This window comes from Pan paniscus, chromosome 6 (genome assembly GCF_029289425.2).
Source record: "Pan paniscus chromosome 6, NHGRI_mPanPan1-v2.0_pri, whole genome shotgun sequence".
Lineage (NCBI taxonomy): Eukaryota > Metazoa > Chordata > Mammalia > Primates > Hominidae > Pan > Pan paniscus.
The window spans coordinates 43,808,328-43,823,648 of record NC_073255.2 but is presented as its reverse complement, the minus strand read 5'-3'; the positions used below and the strand labels follow the sequence as shown (position 1 = coordinate 43,823,648).

At 37.0% G+C, this 15,321-nt stretch overlaps 1 protein-coding gene across 1 annotated transcript in view; it reads right to left on the bottom strand.

Annotated features, from left to right (window-relative positions):
• Positions 1–11,360, bottom strand: part of POU6F2 (POU class 6 homeobox 2) — a 491,076-nt gene extending 479,716 nt beyond the window's left edge. Inside the window, exon 1 of the mRNA XM_057302852.1 lies at positions 11,256–11,360. Within this exon, the coding sequence (XP_057158835.1) occupies positions 11,256–11,360 (105 nt within the window). The remainder of the gene's footprint in view (positions 1–11,255) is intronic.
• Positions 11,361–15,321: the final 3,961 nt, after the last annotated feature.

The window sequence follows — 15,321 nt, the reverse complement described above, 5'->3', positions numbered from 1 at the left end:
CACACACACACACACACACAGAAACACACACACACACACACACAAACACACACAGAACAGTGCCTATATCCTACTACTCTCTCTCTGTCTCTCTTTCTATATATATATATATCTTACTTCTCAGGATATATTTTATTTGTATAACCTCTATATGCGTTAATAGGTAAACTCTCATATGCAGAAATGAGAGTTAAAGAATACTTTTAACAGATATTTCCAAATCACTTCTTAAAGTCACTCAAATAATTTATCCCTAAAAAATTTCTTCCAGCTTTGAGAAACAAAGTGAAGCAAATTGCAAAAATTATTAAAACTGATCATGAAAAGGTGTGATTTCTCTCAAATGCTATTTTATAATCCCAAATATCTATTCTATTATGTCACTTATGAAACCATCTTAGCTTTTGATCTTATTTGTTTTATGGCTGCCCTATTTACTAAAGGTGATAATTTTAATAAAAGAATAGTTTTAATTATCAAACAATTAAATAATTATTATTTAACAAAAGAATAATTTATTCAGAGAATTTATACATCTCTGTACTCAGATTACTTTGTAAGTCTAAAGGCATCTGACTGTGACATGGGGTACTTACAAACTTATTTGTGAAAATAACTTGGGACACTGTATTTAAAGTTGGACACATCTAAAGGCATAGCTCATGGAGGATTGGGACATCAACTATTTGAGGCTAGTGTGGCTCCTAGCCTCAAAGTTAGGAGCAGCTCTTTGACGAAAGCTATCAAAGAGCACCGATTTGCTCGTCCACCCTTCCACTCCCCAACGGGTCTACCATTTTACATTTTACAAAAGGATCATCTTCCAGGACACCATTTGGAGCCCAAGTACAACAGTTATTGATGGCAACAGTAGGAGGAGGAAAAAGAGGAAAGGAAGGAGGAAGTCAGGGAGGGAGTAAATGGGATGTTGCTGTAATGAAATCAGCTTTCATAAAGAGATGACACTTTCCACAGGTAATGTTACGGCCATGTTTCAATTGTGTGATTTTGCATATGATTAAGGATTTATACCTGGTCTCCAGCATTCTCCGGACCAATTCCAACTTTGCCACTTACTGTCTTGCAGGGCCTTGCACCACGTCCTTAGCCTCAGCTTTCTACTTGCTAAAATGGAAATAACAACAGTACCTACCTTACAGACCTGGCATGAGGATTAAATTATACCAGCAAAGTGCCTGGCACCTAGTAAGTGCTCACTTATTGGTAGATTATTACTACTGTTGTTTTTTGGATGGGTAAATATTTAGCCCTTTTCTGGATGAAAAATAGTATTAAACATTAGACATTCAAGAAAGTTTACAACAGCCCCACTGAAACACACACAGACACACAGGGATACATGAAATGAATACCAGACTACATTCCCTCCATTCCTCTTCTGCTGTTGATTTATGATTGGCGGGGGGCAGGAGGGGTTACATGGTTCAATTTTCATAGGTGTATAGAGTGCACTAGAATCACCTGTAAAGCTTTTTAAAAATACTAATACCCAAGCTCCACCCAGATAAATAGAACCAGAATTTCTGAGAATGAGTCCTTCACATCAGTAGATTTTTAAAGGTTGCCCCTGGTGGTTCTAAAAGGCAGGCAGAGGGAAACAGTGAAACTTTAGAAAATGATATGAGTTCAAGTCTCATTTCTTCCACTCATTAGCAATATGGCTACAAATAAGACACATAACCTCTCTGAGCCAGCTTCCACTTCTATAAAATGGGGATGATGATCTGTACTTACTTCTAAAGCTGTGGGGTTCAAAGAAGATCATTAATATTAAAGCCATACTCTGCAATTTGTTCTTAAAAGCCCGTTTTAAGCTCCAGGCAAAGAAGCCAGCTACCTTTAAATCTACAGATGAAGCATACTTGTCTTAGCATCTGGAAGGAAGAAACAAGAGGGAAAAAGAACACACCTACCCAGTGGACAGTTCCATAGGCTCAATTCTGGAAGTCTGTGTGGGGAAAGATGGCATGGTCAGCTCACACTCCTATCTTTTATTCAAATATAAGATTTCATTACCACCTACGTTACTGTCTTCTTAGTATATGTGAGGTGACGTAATTAAAGAGAACGAGCAGAGACATATCCTAAAAGAAACGTAAAACATAACTTTTTACATTCTCTGGAATATTTCAATAATGTACACTTTGTCTACCTTCTCAGAACCCTAAATTAGTAGAATTCAAGAGCTAAGTCTCATTACATGTTTTTATTTAGCCCTGCTTGTGACTGCATTATTTAACTTATGAATCAGGGTTGAAGGATTGGTCTGACAATATGAAATACAGAAAACAGAAATTTAACTGACATTAATTACCATGAATTTCTTCTGGTCTCTTTTTCACTAATCTAGATACACTAACTGAATCATGCATTGGAAACATACATCTATGTCAATTATCTTAATAAACAGCATTGATGCTCATGAAAGAAAATAACAAGCATTTTGTTCAGTTGAGTTTGGTGGCTTGGAGCAAACGTAAAGGTTTTCAAGTCACAGTGTTTCTGACTGAGAACCAGCTCCTTACGCCATTCTCTGTCATTCTTACCTCTTTGTTACTAAATAAAATATTGTGATCTTTATTGCTATTTTAATTGGTTTGAGTATTCAATATATAGATGATAAGTATCTTTTCCTGTGGCATAAAGCTACTCTTCACTTTTAACATTACACTTAACCTTCTCTCAGGAGACACTATTTATGAGTTCTTCTGCTCAAACAAATCCTATTTGGAAAATTCTGAAATCTTTTATGTTAAGAGAAATGAAACTTCTCTACTTGTTAGACTGATTGCAGAGACTAACTTATTTTTAAAAGCTAGATCAAGAGAGAACTGGTTAAATAAATCACTGTATATCCATAAAAGGGAGTACTACAGAGAAGGATGCAGATCTATTCATAGTCACATGAGAAGAGGTTCAAAATATTTTTTATATGTAAAAGTAAGTTGCAGAACTCTATGTATAGTATAGTTCTACTTGGGTTGTGTAAGGATTGCATATACATGCATAGAAAATCTCTGGAAGGATATATAAGAAATAGTTAACAGTGGTTATTTGTGGCGAGTGGAATCAGGATACTTTACTTTCCACTTTATATTATTCTGTGCTATTGCAATGGTTTGCCATATGCAGACATTACTGTTATAATTTTTTAGTAAAAAATTCAAAAATACTCATAGGAGTCTACCATGTAACTAACTCACTTCAATCACGTGCATATAAGAATTGCGTTCATGTACTGTCACTTTTACTCAGATGTTCCACTCTCTGCCTGAACTAGCTGTTTAAATTCTATTTGATAAATAAAGGTAGAAAGGGAGAAAGCAATTGCAGTTGATAGGTTTCAGCACTAGTACAAATGGCAGTACATTGCAAACCAAAGAGCCCCCCTGTTTTTGGAAGGAAATAACCGCAATATTCATACGTTTGCAGTTTTCCGATCGACTATGTACTCGAATTCTTACCACAAACTTGATGTTTAACAGCTGCAAAGTACTACTCAGGAGGCTGAGGTGGGAGGGTCTCTTGAGCCCAGGAGTTCACAGCCAGCCTCAGCAACATGGCAAGACCTCATCTCAAAACAAAAACAAAAAAGTTGCAAAGTATTTTTCCATTCTCAACCAAGTTGAGAGGAGTATTTTAAGTAAACATCTGTCATAATTTTTTCAGGTACTAAGATTGAAAACAGAGACAAAGTATTTTTAGATTATTAGAGGTTAAATAGTCAAGTATTCCCAAAATGTTTAAAGTATGTCTGTGAGTGTGCATGTGTGTTAATGAATTAGATTGCTAGACTGCCTCATTTTCATTTTTACTCTAAATTCTTTCATCACTAGAAATCTAGATATAGGTTTGTTTACAAATGAAAAAAGTTTTCAGAAAAGAAATCACAACTTTAGTTCTTGAATTGAGGATTAATATATTACCTAGGAACAATGTAGGACTGTTTGGGATTTGAGCCATATTAGCCTTTGTTCCCAGAAACCTTCTGAATATTACTACAAACACCTCTTGTATTAGCAGTTCTAGAAATACACCAAGAAATGCACCTAAGAATGTGTAAAGACTCACTTTGTTCAAGAAATATTGAAACAGAGAAAATGAATACAGCAGAGATTTACTTTTAAGACCCTGGAACACCATCTGCTGATATGAACAGAGAGAAATTTTCAAACTTGGCATTCTTATATCACAGCCAAACTTTCACAAAATCTCTTATTTTTCTCAAATTCTGACCTAGGGCATTTCATCCCACAATCATCACTTCTGCCCACCATTCAACCAGCATCTTGTCAAATCTGGCTGCAAGATTAAGTTTCCCGATTCGGAATTCAATATTGTAACCCTAAGGATATAAGATTCAAGCTGGAACATTCTGGATTTTTTTTTAATGGATAAAATTGTTTCGGCCCAAAGACCAGAGTTCGCCCTGACCATAATGATGAATCATCAGGACTGACACTAAGTGAAATGAGTTTGATGTTCTTGTTTTATTTGTGCCCATTAAGCAGCATTTTACATTTGTCCTAACTCTCAACCTTTTGGAGAAAAGGTTGAAAGAGGCTTGTTTTCTAGTATTATTTAAGACTTACAAAATTAACTAGCTGTGTCTGAAGCAAGTTTGGCGTGCCATAGTCCCTACTATTGTGTGTCCAGCTCCATTCTTGCCCATTCTGCCCTTCCAATTTGGAGGAAAAGAACTGAAGAATTAAGAAATATCTACTTTTCTCATATTTCCTCAGTATCAATTACGGCTTCTGGTATCCTTGCTTCTGTCTTGGTACAATATTTACCTTTTACTCTCAACAAAAACCTGCTTCCTTTAAAAAAATCTGTATATGAATTCTGCACTGAAAACTAAGCTCCCTATAAATGTTGTACTTTGTTCTTTTGAACAGGAATTTGCCTGAGTTCTGATCAATGCTAAAAACACCATTTAACGTGTATGTATTCTTTTAAAAATATACCTGTTTCTCTAAGTTTTTAGGTGTTAGAGATAAATATTTTCTTCTAAAAATAGTTTTAAATTATTCATCAAAAACCAAAGTCATAAAATATGCAGGGTCAACATCATATTAAACTCCAGAAATAATAAGTACTATTTCACAGCATCGGAGCACTGGCTAACCTCTTGTAAAAAGCTCTAAAGATTTAAAGAAAAGTTTTCCTTAATATTGAAATTTGTGTACAGCACAAGCACTGTGAGGCCTTTTCTTAGATTTTGTTTTTTAATTCTAGTTTTCCTGTGCTAACGTATTATTTCACTGTATTTTTTGTGTGTGATTTGAATTGCTAGGTGAGATGAGGTAAGCTTACAAAATAACTTAGAAATATAAACTAAAGAAGGAAGTATATTGGTGAGTTTTCTGCTGCCTTTTTGCTTTGTTTTGCTCGAGGTCTTGTCTCTCTTTCCAGTGCCCTTTCCTGCCTGGGAAGCCCACAAAGATTTCGCTTTTCACTTATTACTCATCAAACTGACTCTGGTTCACAGTGGAAAAGAGAAGAAAAGCTGATGGAGAAATGGCAGTGAAGAAGGAGAACAAAATGTCAGAGCAATACTTTTGAGCAACTATATCCTTTTCATTAAAGGTGTCAACACGTTTATTTGCATCTTTGACCCTAGGACTAGGGAAGTGCTGGAAATTATGTGGGTACCTTTTCCCATGGGAAAAATGTACCTTCTGGGTCAGGGGAAGGCTGAAAATAGGTGAAAGTGAGAATACTCAGTTGATCTTCAATTTTTTTTGTCTTATAATTTAAAAAGTGCTGTTGAAAGGAATAGGGTTGCATTTCACCTAGAATCAGTGCCAAGTATCAACAGCTAATGTCTGTCTTTTGAAGAAAGAATCTTTCATACCATGGGGGTTTTAAAGCTACTGATAAAACAAAAAGCTATTTTCTGAAGACCAGCCAACCTGAAAAACAAGTGTTTTAAAACCTAGAGAATTTCCTTTAATGTAAATAATCAAAGATGTTTTCAATTATTTTGCTATTACTTACATACAATGGTTTTACATTTATGAGAAGTGCTATCCCTGAAATAACAATAATATGATCATTTATAAGTGGGGTGTGGAAAAATAACACAAGCATACAGAAAACCAGGAAGGAATTTTTCCAGTAAAAATTAAGCAATATTCACCATAAATGGCTCACATTGTGGAACTGGGAAGAACAAGAAAATAATAAAAAGAAAAATAAATCTTTACTGAAATGTAGTGATAGTGTTTCACTCACAACCGCTTCTTCAAATTGAGATGCAGAAGAAATGTGTAAAAAGCAAAACTGGTACAAATGTTGATTACAATTTTGGATCAGTTTAAGACAATATGGCTCAACAGAGCAATTTACATAGGCTAACAGAGCAAACTTGAGTTGGTAATTTACTTTATTGGATACACATTTCACCTACAGAAAAAAAAGGAGGGAGGCAGGAACAAAAGCAGAAAGGAAGAAAGGGATGTAGGGAGGGAGGGAAGGGAAAAAGAACATAAATCCAGGTTTGAGATTATATATAGAGCAGCTATTATCTCCCAAGTAAAGATTTGGCCATAAATTACAAATTAATTTAGAAGTTGTGTAATTTGGATTTTCTTTTAGCGTTCAAATTAAAGTCAATATTTATCTTTTTGCACATTGTTTCTTCAAGTCTGATCCTTTCATGTTTGCGCTTTATGTCACAACTTTATTTTCTACTCAATCAAGCGTTAGAAAAGAGTAACAGCTTGTACAATATCACAATGCAATTGCAAAGTGAAGTTTTTCAGTATTTGCAGACATGTTAATTATATTCCAATTTTTGTAAGCAATAAAGAGAAAAATACTTGAAACTGGTAATATGCAGTTTACATAGCAAAGAAAAGGTCAATGAAGAAACATCCTTCACTGACCTTATAAGAAAGAATAATCCTTAATTAATCTGTGTTTTTTCTAGTATACCATTCATCCATAATACCTTGGGGAAAAAGTATTCTCAATAAAATTAAAGCAGTAATAATTTCACACTCCCAAAATACATAAATTTGTTGAAGCAATCTGTCAGTTTCAAAAATACAGGCATTCACACCCACAAAAATGACTTTTTTTAAGAGTATATGGGAATTATGCTTCACATGAGTAAAACAGGGTTAGGTTAGCCCCAGTGTTTCATTTTTATATATAAGGCACGAATATCAGTCTAAATTGACAGAGGGCAATCTTCAGGTGTGTTATGAGAGCCAATGTCCCCTCTCCCCAGACCACTTGCATCACACATCAATTTGAGCATATTTTAGGTAAGCAAATTATTATTAAATCTACATTAAATACTTTTTGGAACAAGGGATGGTATAAACAAACCTCCATGTAAAATTAATTGTTTTGATGCTATAACGGTGAAATATTTGTGTGTTTTAAAATCTCCATATAAGAAAACATACATGGAGATACTGTTAAGCCAAATGCATGCACACATACTGAGCACTGTCTGAGACATTTGCATTAGTTTTCTGATGTACAACTTTACAACACTTCACATGGTCGAAATGTACTTTGAAAAATAAAAGACCCATTGTACCAGTAAGGGAAATTGTAAACAGCTTTTTATTGCACTTCTAATGCTATTAAAATATAGAATGTGTGGTCTCTTCTCTCTTCTACTAGTACTTTAGCAATGTCAACTGGAAGTGCATCCATGATCACTTTATCCAGCTGTCTCTCTCTCACTCCCAGCAAACTCTTAGATATACTTGATAAATATTTTCATCTAATTTGGTTCATCTGTTGTTTTTATTAACAACTAATTTAATATCCTCTGTTCTGCAATATTTGCAAAAGTCAGTCTATAGACGTGAAGCCAACAGGGACCCTCAGGCCTGTGCATCAGGATGGTGGGCTGCCTAGGTCCTCTGGGGACAGCAGTGCCAGAAGGAGTATTGGACACAGTGACCCGACTGTATGAGATGAGAAAAAACAAAAACAGGAGGTCCGCAGTACTGATGAACTAATCTGTCACTCACAAGCTCAGGTCTGCAAAAAAAAGAAACGAAGCACTAAACATGGCCATAAGAGATGGAAATGCAAGTCTTCATTTCTAAATGATAATCAAACCAACGATCAGAAACTGATTAACTGTGTAATTGAATTGAATTGAAAATCATCCCATGAATAACAATCCATCCTACCTTCAAGGGGTTAGGAAGCTAACTACAGGTAATTGCTATCAGAAATCTGATTTGATTTCCAAAAATTGTGTGAATGAACCAAGTTTCTTCATCTTGATATACTAGGCAGGGAGTTTGTTCTTCCAAGTACTAGACTGCTTAATTGCTTGCTTGGGGGAGGAGAAATCCTAGGGGAAAGGCATATATGAGCAATTTCTACTCTGTGAAGCCAGCGCTGTGTCCTGAGCTGGATCATGGCCAGAAACAGAAAAGTCTACTCTTCCCTACAGTGGAAGCAACTGTGGATATTTCATCCTAGGAGTGAATGAAAAAACCTAAAGCTCATACTTCATGGGAATCTTTCAATATTCTGACTGAAAACTGGTTATTTGCTCCTCCAACCCAAAGCCATCTAGGAACAGCACTCAGAACAGGAAAAAAAAAAGACAAAAATAATAATTATTCCAAAACGTATTTGAGCAGAAACAAACACAAACATTTGCATTATTAAATGGGCTTGTTCACACCTGCTGAGTAGATATAAGATGATATTTAAGACAAGAGCTAAAAAATAAACCAGCCCTTTCTGGTTTTGAGTGACAGCAGAGCAATAAAAATTATTTTCACATTCTTTTCCCTTTTGTTAGAAGTAATCATTTGAGTAAATACACTTATCTGTGCTGTAACTATTAAAATGAATCCACTTCAAATATGTATACCACCTTTCTTTTTTATATTTCTAGATATGGTTTCAATATAGACTTTCTGACTTTTATGGTATACATATAGGACAATATTCTATTCTTCTTTCCTTTTAAATACTTACTGTTTCAATTTCAAATAAAAAATAAGCATTCTAGTTTGTAAATTTTAGCACAGAAATGTTTACAACCTTCAGCACAATTGCTTTTGTAATTTACTGACTTGGCATTTTGAGGCGTTTTTAACAAATTATGAGAAATAACACCTTCAGAAAGCATGTGACTACTTTGATGCAACTATTTACAATGTATTCATAAGAAGTCATTAACCTGTAGAGTTCTTAGACATGTGGAACCTTTAAAACTTATACTAAAGAGTACATACAAAATACAGAGCTATGTAATAATAACTAATTTTAAATCCTGACAAATTAGAAGTTAAGCCTACTATCTGTAAAAATATGTCCTGATTCATTTTTTTAAGTATATACCTGAGCCTTTAAAAAGTATATGCCTTTACAATTGATTTCCAATAAACAATACTGAATAACAAACTACAAGTGACTTTCCTGATTTTTCACCAGAAATATATAGAAAAAGGAAATCCTATTCTTATTAGAGATTGAAGTACAGTAATTCTGCACGGTATTAAGAACCATAACTATGCCATACAGAAGACAGGACCTGCAACCTAAGAAAAGTTTTATTAAACAGGACAAGGCAGTGATCAGGGGCTCAAGTTTTATTTCAATATGCAAAAGTCATCTATTGTAACAGATATTTATTTCATTCCCTACACCACAATTATTTTAGCTATATTTGATATATTTGCTCGTCAGTGAATACTTACATTGAAACAGGTATTAAGAGTATATAAAATCAGTTTATATATTTTCTCCTGCCTAGAGACTTCACTTTATATATGCCTATAGAACAAAAATTAACTTGAAAGTTTTAAAAAATATTTCTCTGTCGAAGCAAATATCTACTTCTTTTAAAACAGTGTGAGCCTGTGAAAACATGGTATTATGTATTTGACATTTTCCATCTAAAAATACATTATGAAGCAAGCATGCTGGTATTAATAAACCATGTGCTTTCAGAACCCTGAAGTGCTTTTCTATAATTTTGTTGAAAACAGAATAAGATGATATATTTTCCACCATGCTATTAACATAAAGCAAACAAATTTTATGTCATTGCCTTGCCAGCTTGTCTTGATTGGAGAGTGTACAAAAAAAAACTTTTAGGAGTTTATAAATATTCGTGACCATAGTCTGGTTTAGGAGTTAACAATCCATAAGTAAACATAGATAACTTAGAAAAATTTAGTCCAAAATACATTACAAAAAAGAAAAGAAACCATGTATATTTCCTTTTTCCTTACCCCACCCCCATCATAGTCAGAAAAATCACCCTCCCTTTGCAGCAGGGTACTATCCTTCCTTCCACCACTTTAGTTATCTGAAGGCAAATGAAAATACAATGATCCTTTTTGTCTTCTGATTTAGCTTACAACGCAAACATTTTAACACAAACATAAACTACTGACTTCACAGAAAGCACCAAACAGAAAGAGCAAGACTCACTGACCCATTTGGAAGACAAAGACGACAGAGCAGGAAAGCTCTAAAAATCAGCTTGTGAGGCCTCTGAGAGATATTCTTCTGGCATTTCATCACAGCAGCCCCAGACCAGCTCACCTCCCTAGATACAAGGAGGAGGCACTAAATAGAGCTGTTTATTAAAGCTGCTGTGCTGGATTGCATTAGGAAGCGCGAGCAGACCACCTGGACCTTTCAGATTGTGACAGTGTTTAATTTGCAGCCTGCCCCTCTGCAGCAGCCAAGACTACTACTACATTTACCGGGCTCAATCACACATTATCTGGGTTAGAAGTCAAGGCACATGTATTTATATATTTATATTTCCCATATGGAGAAAGGGAGAGAGGGAGAGAAAGAGAGAAGGAGAGAACACAGTCAAAATAAAAATATTGAACAGCATTAGAAAAATTTTAACTACTACCTAGGAAACCACACTTGATTCTCTTCTCGCACTTTCTTTCTTTCAGAGATCAAAATCCAAAAAGAAAGCAAATTTCTAAAATAGATTTTTAAGAAACATTCAGACCAAATTATAAATTAGATTTATTCTTCAGTGTTTTTGTTGTTGTTTTAGTTTTTGTTTAAAAGGATCGCATTGAAGTTTTAAGCCGAGGTTTCCCTGGTCAGATTTAATGGGTGCCTTTTGCCTTTCGCACTTTCAGCACTACACTGGCAGGTAGCTGAAGATACAGATAGAAAGATGGTACTGTAAATATGAATTATGTGAATCATATGGTGAGACCCTTGTGGAAAAAAGGGGAGTTGAGAAATGGCTGACTCCATACCTGACCAATTACAGCTTGCATGGTCCCCGTGTCCTGCTGCGCTGAGAGATCGCAATCCATCATATGTTGTCTTTGAAAAGGAGAATGGGGGTTTCTGGCATGCATCTGTCAATCAACTTCTGCACTCACAACCATCACCAAAAGCAAGGGGAAAAAAAGTCAAGCTGCTCCACCAAATAGGATGAAACCGTCATGTGACCTCCGGCAGACACGCACACACACATTCACTACCTCCACAGAGCGTAAGAATTTTCTGTAGATATGAAATGACATTGACAAATATCCAATACCAAGTAAATAAAGTGAGACAAACAGCTATTCACCAAAGACAAAAACATGGGCTGTAATCTTCCGCTAAAGGTTTAACAAACCTATGAGGATTGTTTTTAATGCTCTAGAAATCTATGTTTAAAACAAAACAAAAACAAAATGAACTATCTCAAATGAGTGTCCATTAAGACTTTGATTTTTGTGCTATTATATACATTTTTAAAATTACAGTTCATTGCTCTACTTTTCTTAAGGGGTCCCTAATGATTTTATTTTTAAAATCTCTAAATGACCTTTTGATAATATGCAGTTATCTCTGTTGTTTTATATAAGGACGCCTTTTCAGAGAAGCTTGAAATGTTAACTGCTACATAACAAACACCCTGATATTTGTGAATTGGAAGTGGACATAGAAAATAATCCGTGTAAATGATGATGACCACTCTAATATAAAATATTCAAAGTGTGTAAATAGTAGTCACTAAACTTTTTATCTTCTGAAAGGTAAGGGGATGATTTACTTGCAGCTCATCTAAACTGATGTAATATGTTTTTAATGTGATGACAAGTATTTTAACTTTCTAAATTTAATTTTAACTATCTGATTCCTCACAATCTAGGGACAGATTGCTAATGCATTATGGGTCAGTTATTGTTAAGGGTGACAAGAATATAACTTACCAGCTTTTTAACCTTCTTAGGCTAAAGATCGGAACCTGACTTTCAAGACAATCCTACAGGTATTGTAAAGTTGCTCTCCAAAAACCCAAACCCATAAACACCATCCGTTAACTTGGTGGCTTTGTGGCAGTGAAGAACATTCGCATTTGCCCACTTTTTAACTGAAGTTCATTAGTTAGTATACTCTCCCTAACTTTTCAAAACAAATTTATGGGAAAACCTTGTGTTAATATTAAAATGGAGATTTTTTTCAAGGCTCTAAACTGATGACAGGTCGGGGAGCAATGAGAAATATTTAATACAGAATATATACTATTATGTATATTATTGCATAATATCCACTGCTTGAAAATTAATCAAAAGGAACTTCAAGTAAGAAAAAAAAAACAAAACAATTTTCAACATTGTTAAAGAAATCTTTAGGAGCAAAGAATGAAGGGCCGAAGCGCGCGCGCGCGCACACACACACAAACACACACACACAGACACAGACACACACACAGTTAAATCAGCATCCCCAAATAAAATGAGACCGTGCACCAACTGGGTAGCCCTCCTGGGAGCTGAGGGCTAACTGAGGAAAGGCCCTTCTCAACATCATTAAATGTCCCGTCTGCGCTGAAGTCCTACCCGGGGGTTTCTGCAGTTATCCCAGATCAGAACCTCAGGCGTCCCATCATCTCCTTTGGCCAGGGAAGGGGAGGCCAGGGAAGCCGAGCCTGGAGCATCGACAAGGACTGAGCCAAACTTGCCCGAAACCTGCGGGCTCACAGAGGGCAGGGGGCGCGACTGCTCCTGGCATCGCCTTCTTGGGACCCCGCCTGGGCGGACACTAGACAGAAAGCCAGGTGACGGGACCAGTGGGAAGTTGCGGAGGAGGGGCGAGCTGCAGTCCCAGGCCGCAGCAGCCGCTGAACAGCCGCCCCCGCTTTCTAATTCTTGGGGGGCTTGCAGCCAAGCCTGGAGCGCACCCCGGCGGCACCGCCCTCCTGGGCGCCCGGGGGCCCCGCGCCCTCCGCCTGCGTCCTCGGACTTAGGCAGCAGAGCCGGTGCGCGGATGGCGTGAGCCCGGGGGTGGTTTTGGTGTCCAGCGTCCTCTGTAGTGCAGCCTGGGTTCCCCACGCGCTGCCACCCGATCGGAGGCTCAACTTCCCCTGGGATCTAAGCTTCTTAAGCGCCTTCCTATGGGGCTGGGGGCTGGGGGTGTGGGTGGAGGTGGGTGGGACAGGCTGGCCAAGCTGCAGTATGAGGCCGAAGACCTCCTTTGAAGCTCTGTCCCACAAATTATGGTGGTTCCGATTGGCGTAGGGACAACACTCTTTGCTTATATTCCAGTTGTTTACATGACCATCTGGCCTATATGAATTATAATTATTACTAGCCAGCATTGATGGGAGGCTGAGCCAGGCACTGTGTCAGACACTTCACAGTATGTTACATGTGAAATAACAACTCAGTGAGGCAGAGATGGTTATTCCCATTTTGCAGATGAGGCTCAAAAAAAAAAAAAAAAGGTAACAACTCATGATTAATAGGAATATGATTTGAACCTGCTCTGAATCCAAAACTGGAGCCCCTTCATATGAAACCACAGAGTCAAGTAACATTCACAATAGTGACTATCATACATGAAGCACCCACTCTTCCACACATATTTATGGAACCTGTACTAGGTGCCAAGTACTGTATTGGTGTTAGCGCAAAACAGCACAGATTGCTTTAGAAACATAATAAAAATAAACCAAATGGTTAAAAGATTTATCTGGGGGAATTGTTTGATGCTAGCTGGTGGAACACGCTGACACTTTTTAGGCACCATAATGCACGGGCTCGGGTTGGGATGGACTCCTTCCCTGACCTCTCAGAGAGCGTGGCCTTGAGAAAATGCCATTTCTCTGAGTCATGGATTTCGTGTCTTATACCAGTGATAATAATCTCTCAAGGGTAGTGTAAGGATTTGGGGAGATAATGTTTTGTGAAAGCTTATTGAGCTATACTGTGTAAGTGCCCAGCAAGTGTTAGTTATTTTCCCATATGGGAGGTCTATGGAGGGCAGGAAAGATTAATTCTCCTGGGGAAGGGAGGAAGCCTCTATGCAGATGGTGAAAAGATTTGGGTTGTGATATAAACAGAGGGCAGCTCCTGTTCAGGGCAAGGGGAACAGCATGAGCAAACCATCTGTTTCTCCATCAGTGTGGGTGGCAGACACTTCTAAGATTTGATAAATGGAAAACAAATGGGAGAGAATGGGGGTATGCCAACTAATGTTGATTCCCATTCCCACAGTAGCATTTAGGAAAGGAGACTCCTTGAGTGAAATGTTCACCATTACCATCATCTCTCTGTTTTCTTACCTCCCATCAAATTTCCATAATATTGTGCATTTTCTGGCCCTCTAAAGCCCCCTCCTGGATCGCAAAGCAGCTAGATATGTCCTTTTCCAAGATGCTCTTGTAGGCAAGGCAGCAGTGATGGCAAAAGGTCACCGTAAGTCAAACCAAAAGAGGTCCCACCATTGCCCAAAATCCCAGTCCCTAGCTTCTCAGGATAGCGATGTCCTTGATTGCTTAAACCACAAAGGACACTGATAGATAAATGGAGGACTGGGAATCAAGATAAAGTGCAGAAGTTGGTCATCTCTGTCTTCGTTTGTTTTGATGAATGTTTTGCAATGTTTAGGGATAAGAAGAGCTAACATACCTGGAGGCTTCTTTAATCCAAGGACCAAAAGCAAAAAAAAAAAAAAAAAAAAGTGAACAGATGGTTCAAAAAGTCATCAAGACACTCTTACTAGACTTAGTATATTTCTACTTATGCTATCATAACATGTAGATGTAATACAAATCAATATGACATGCCTTTCTCTCTGTTGAGACCTGTTCTTTTTGTTGTAGTTGTTTGCTTTTTTGTTTATGGTTTTACTCTTTTTTTTTTTTTCATTTCTCTGTTACTTCTTGCTTTTGCGTACATACATTTCCTGGTTTTTAAAAGACTAACTTACCATTCCTCTGCCTCGTTTTATTTTTCATTTTAAATCTCCCACCCCTAGTTTACTAGACTCCAGTCTTCTTCCTACATTAAGCATCATGGCAGAGCACTCTCTACAGCATGACTC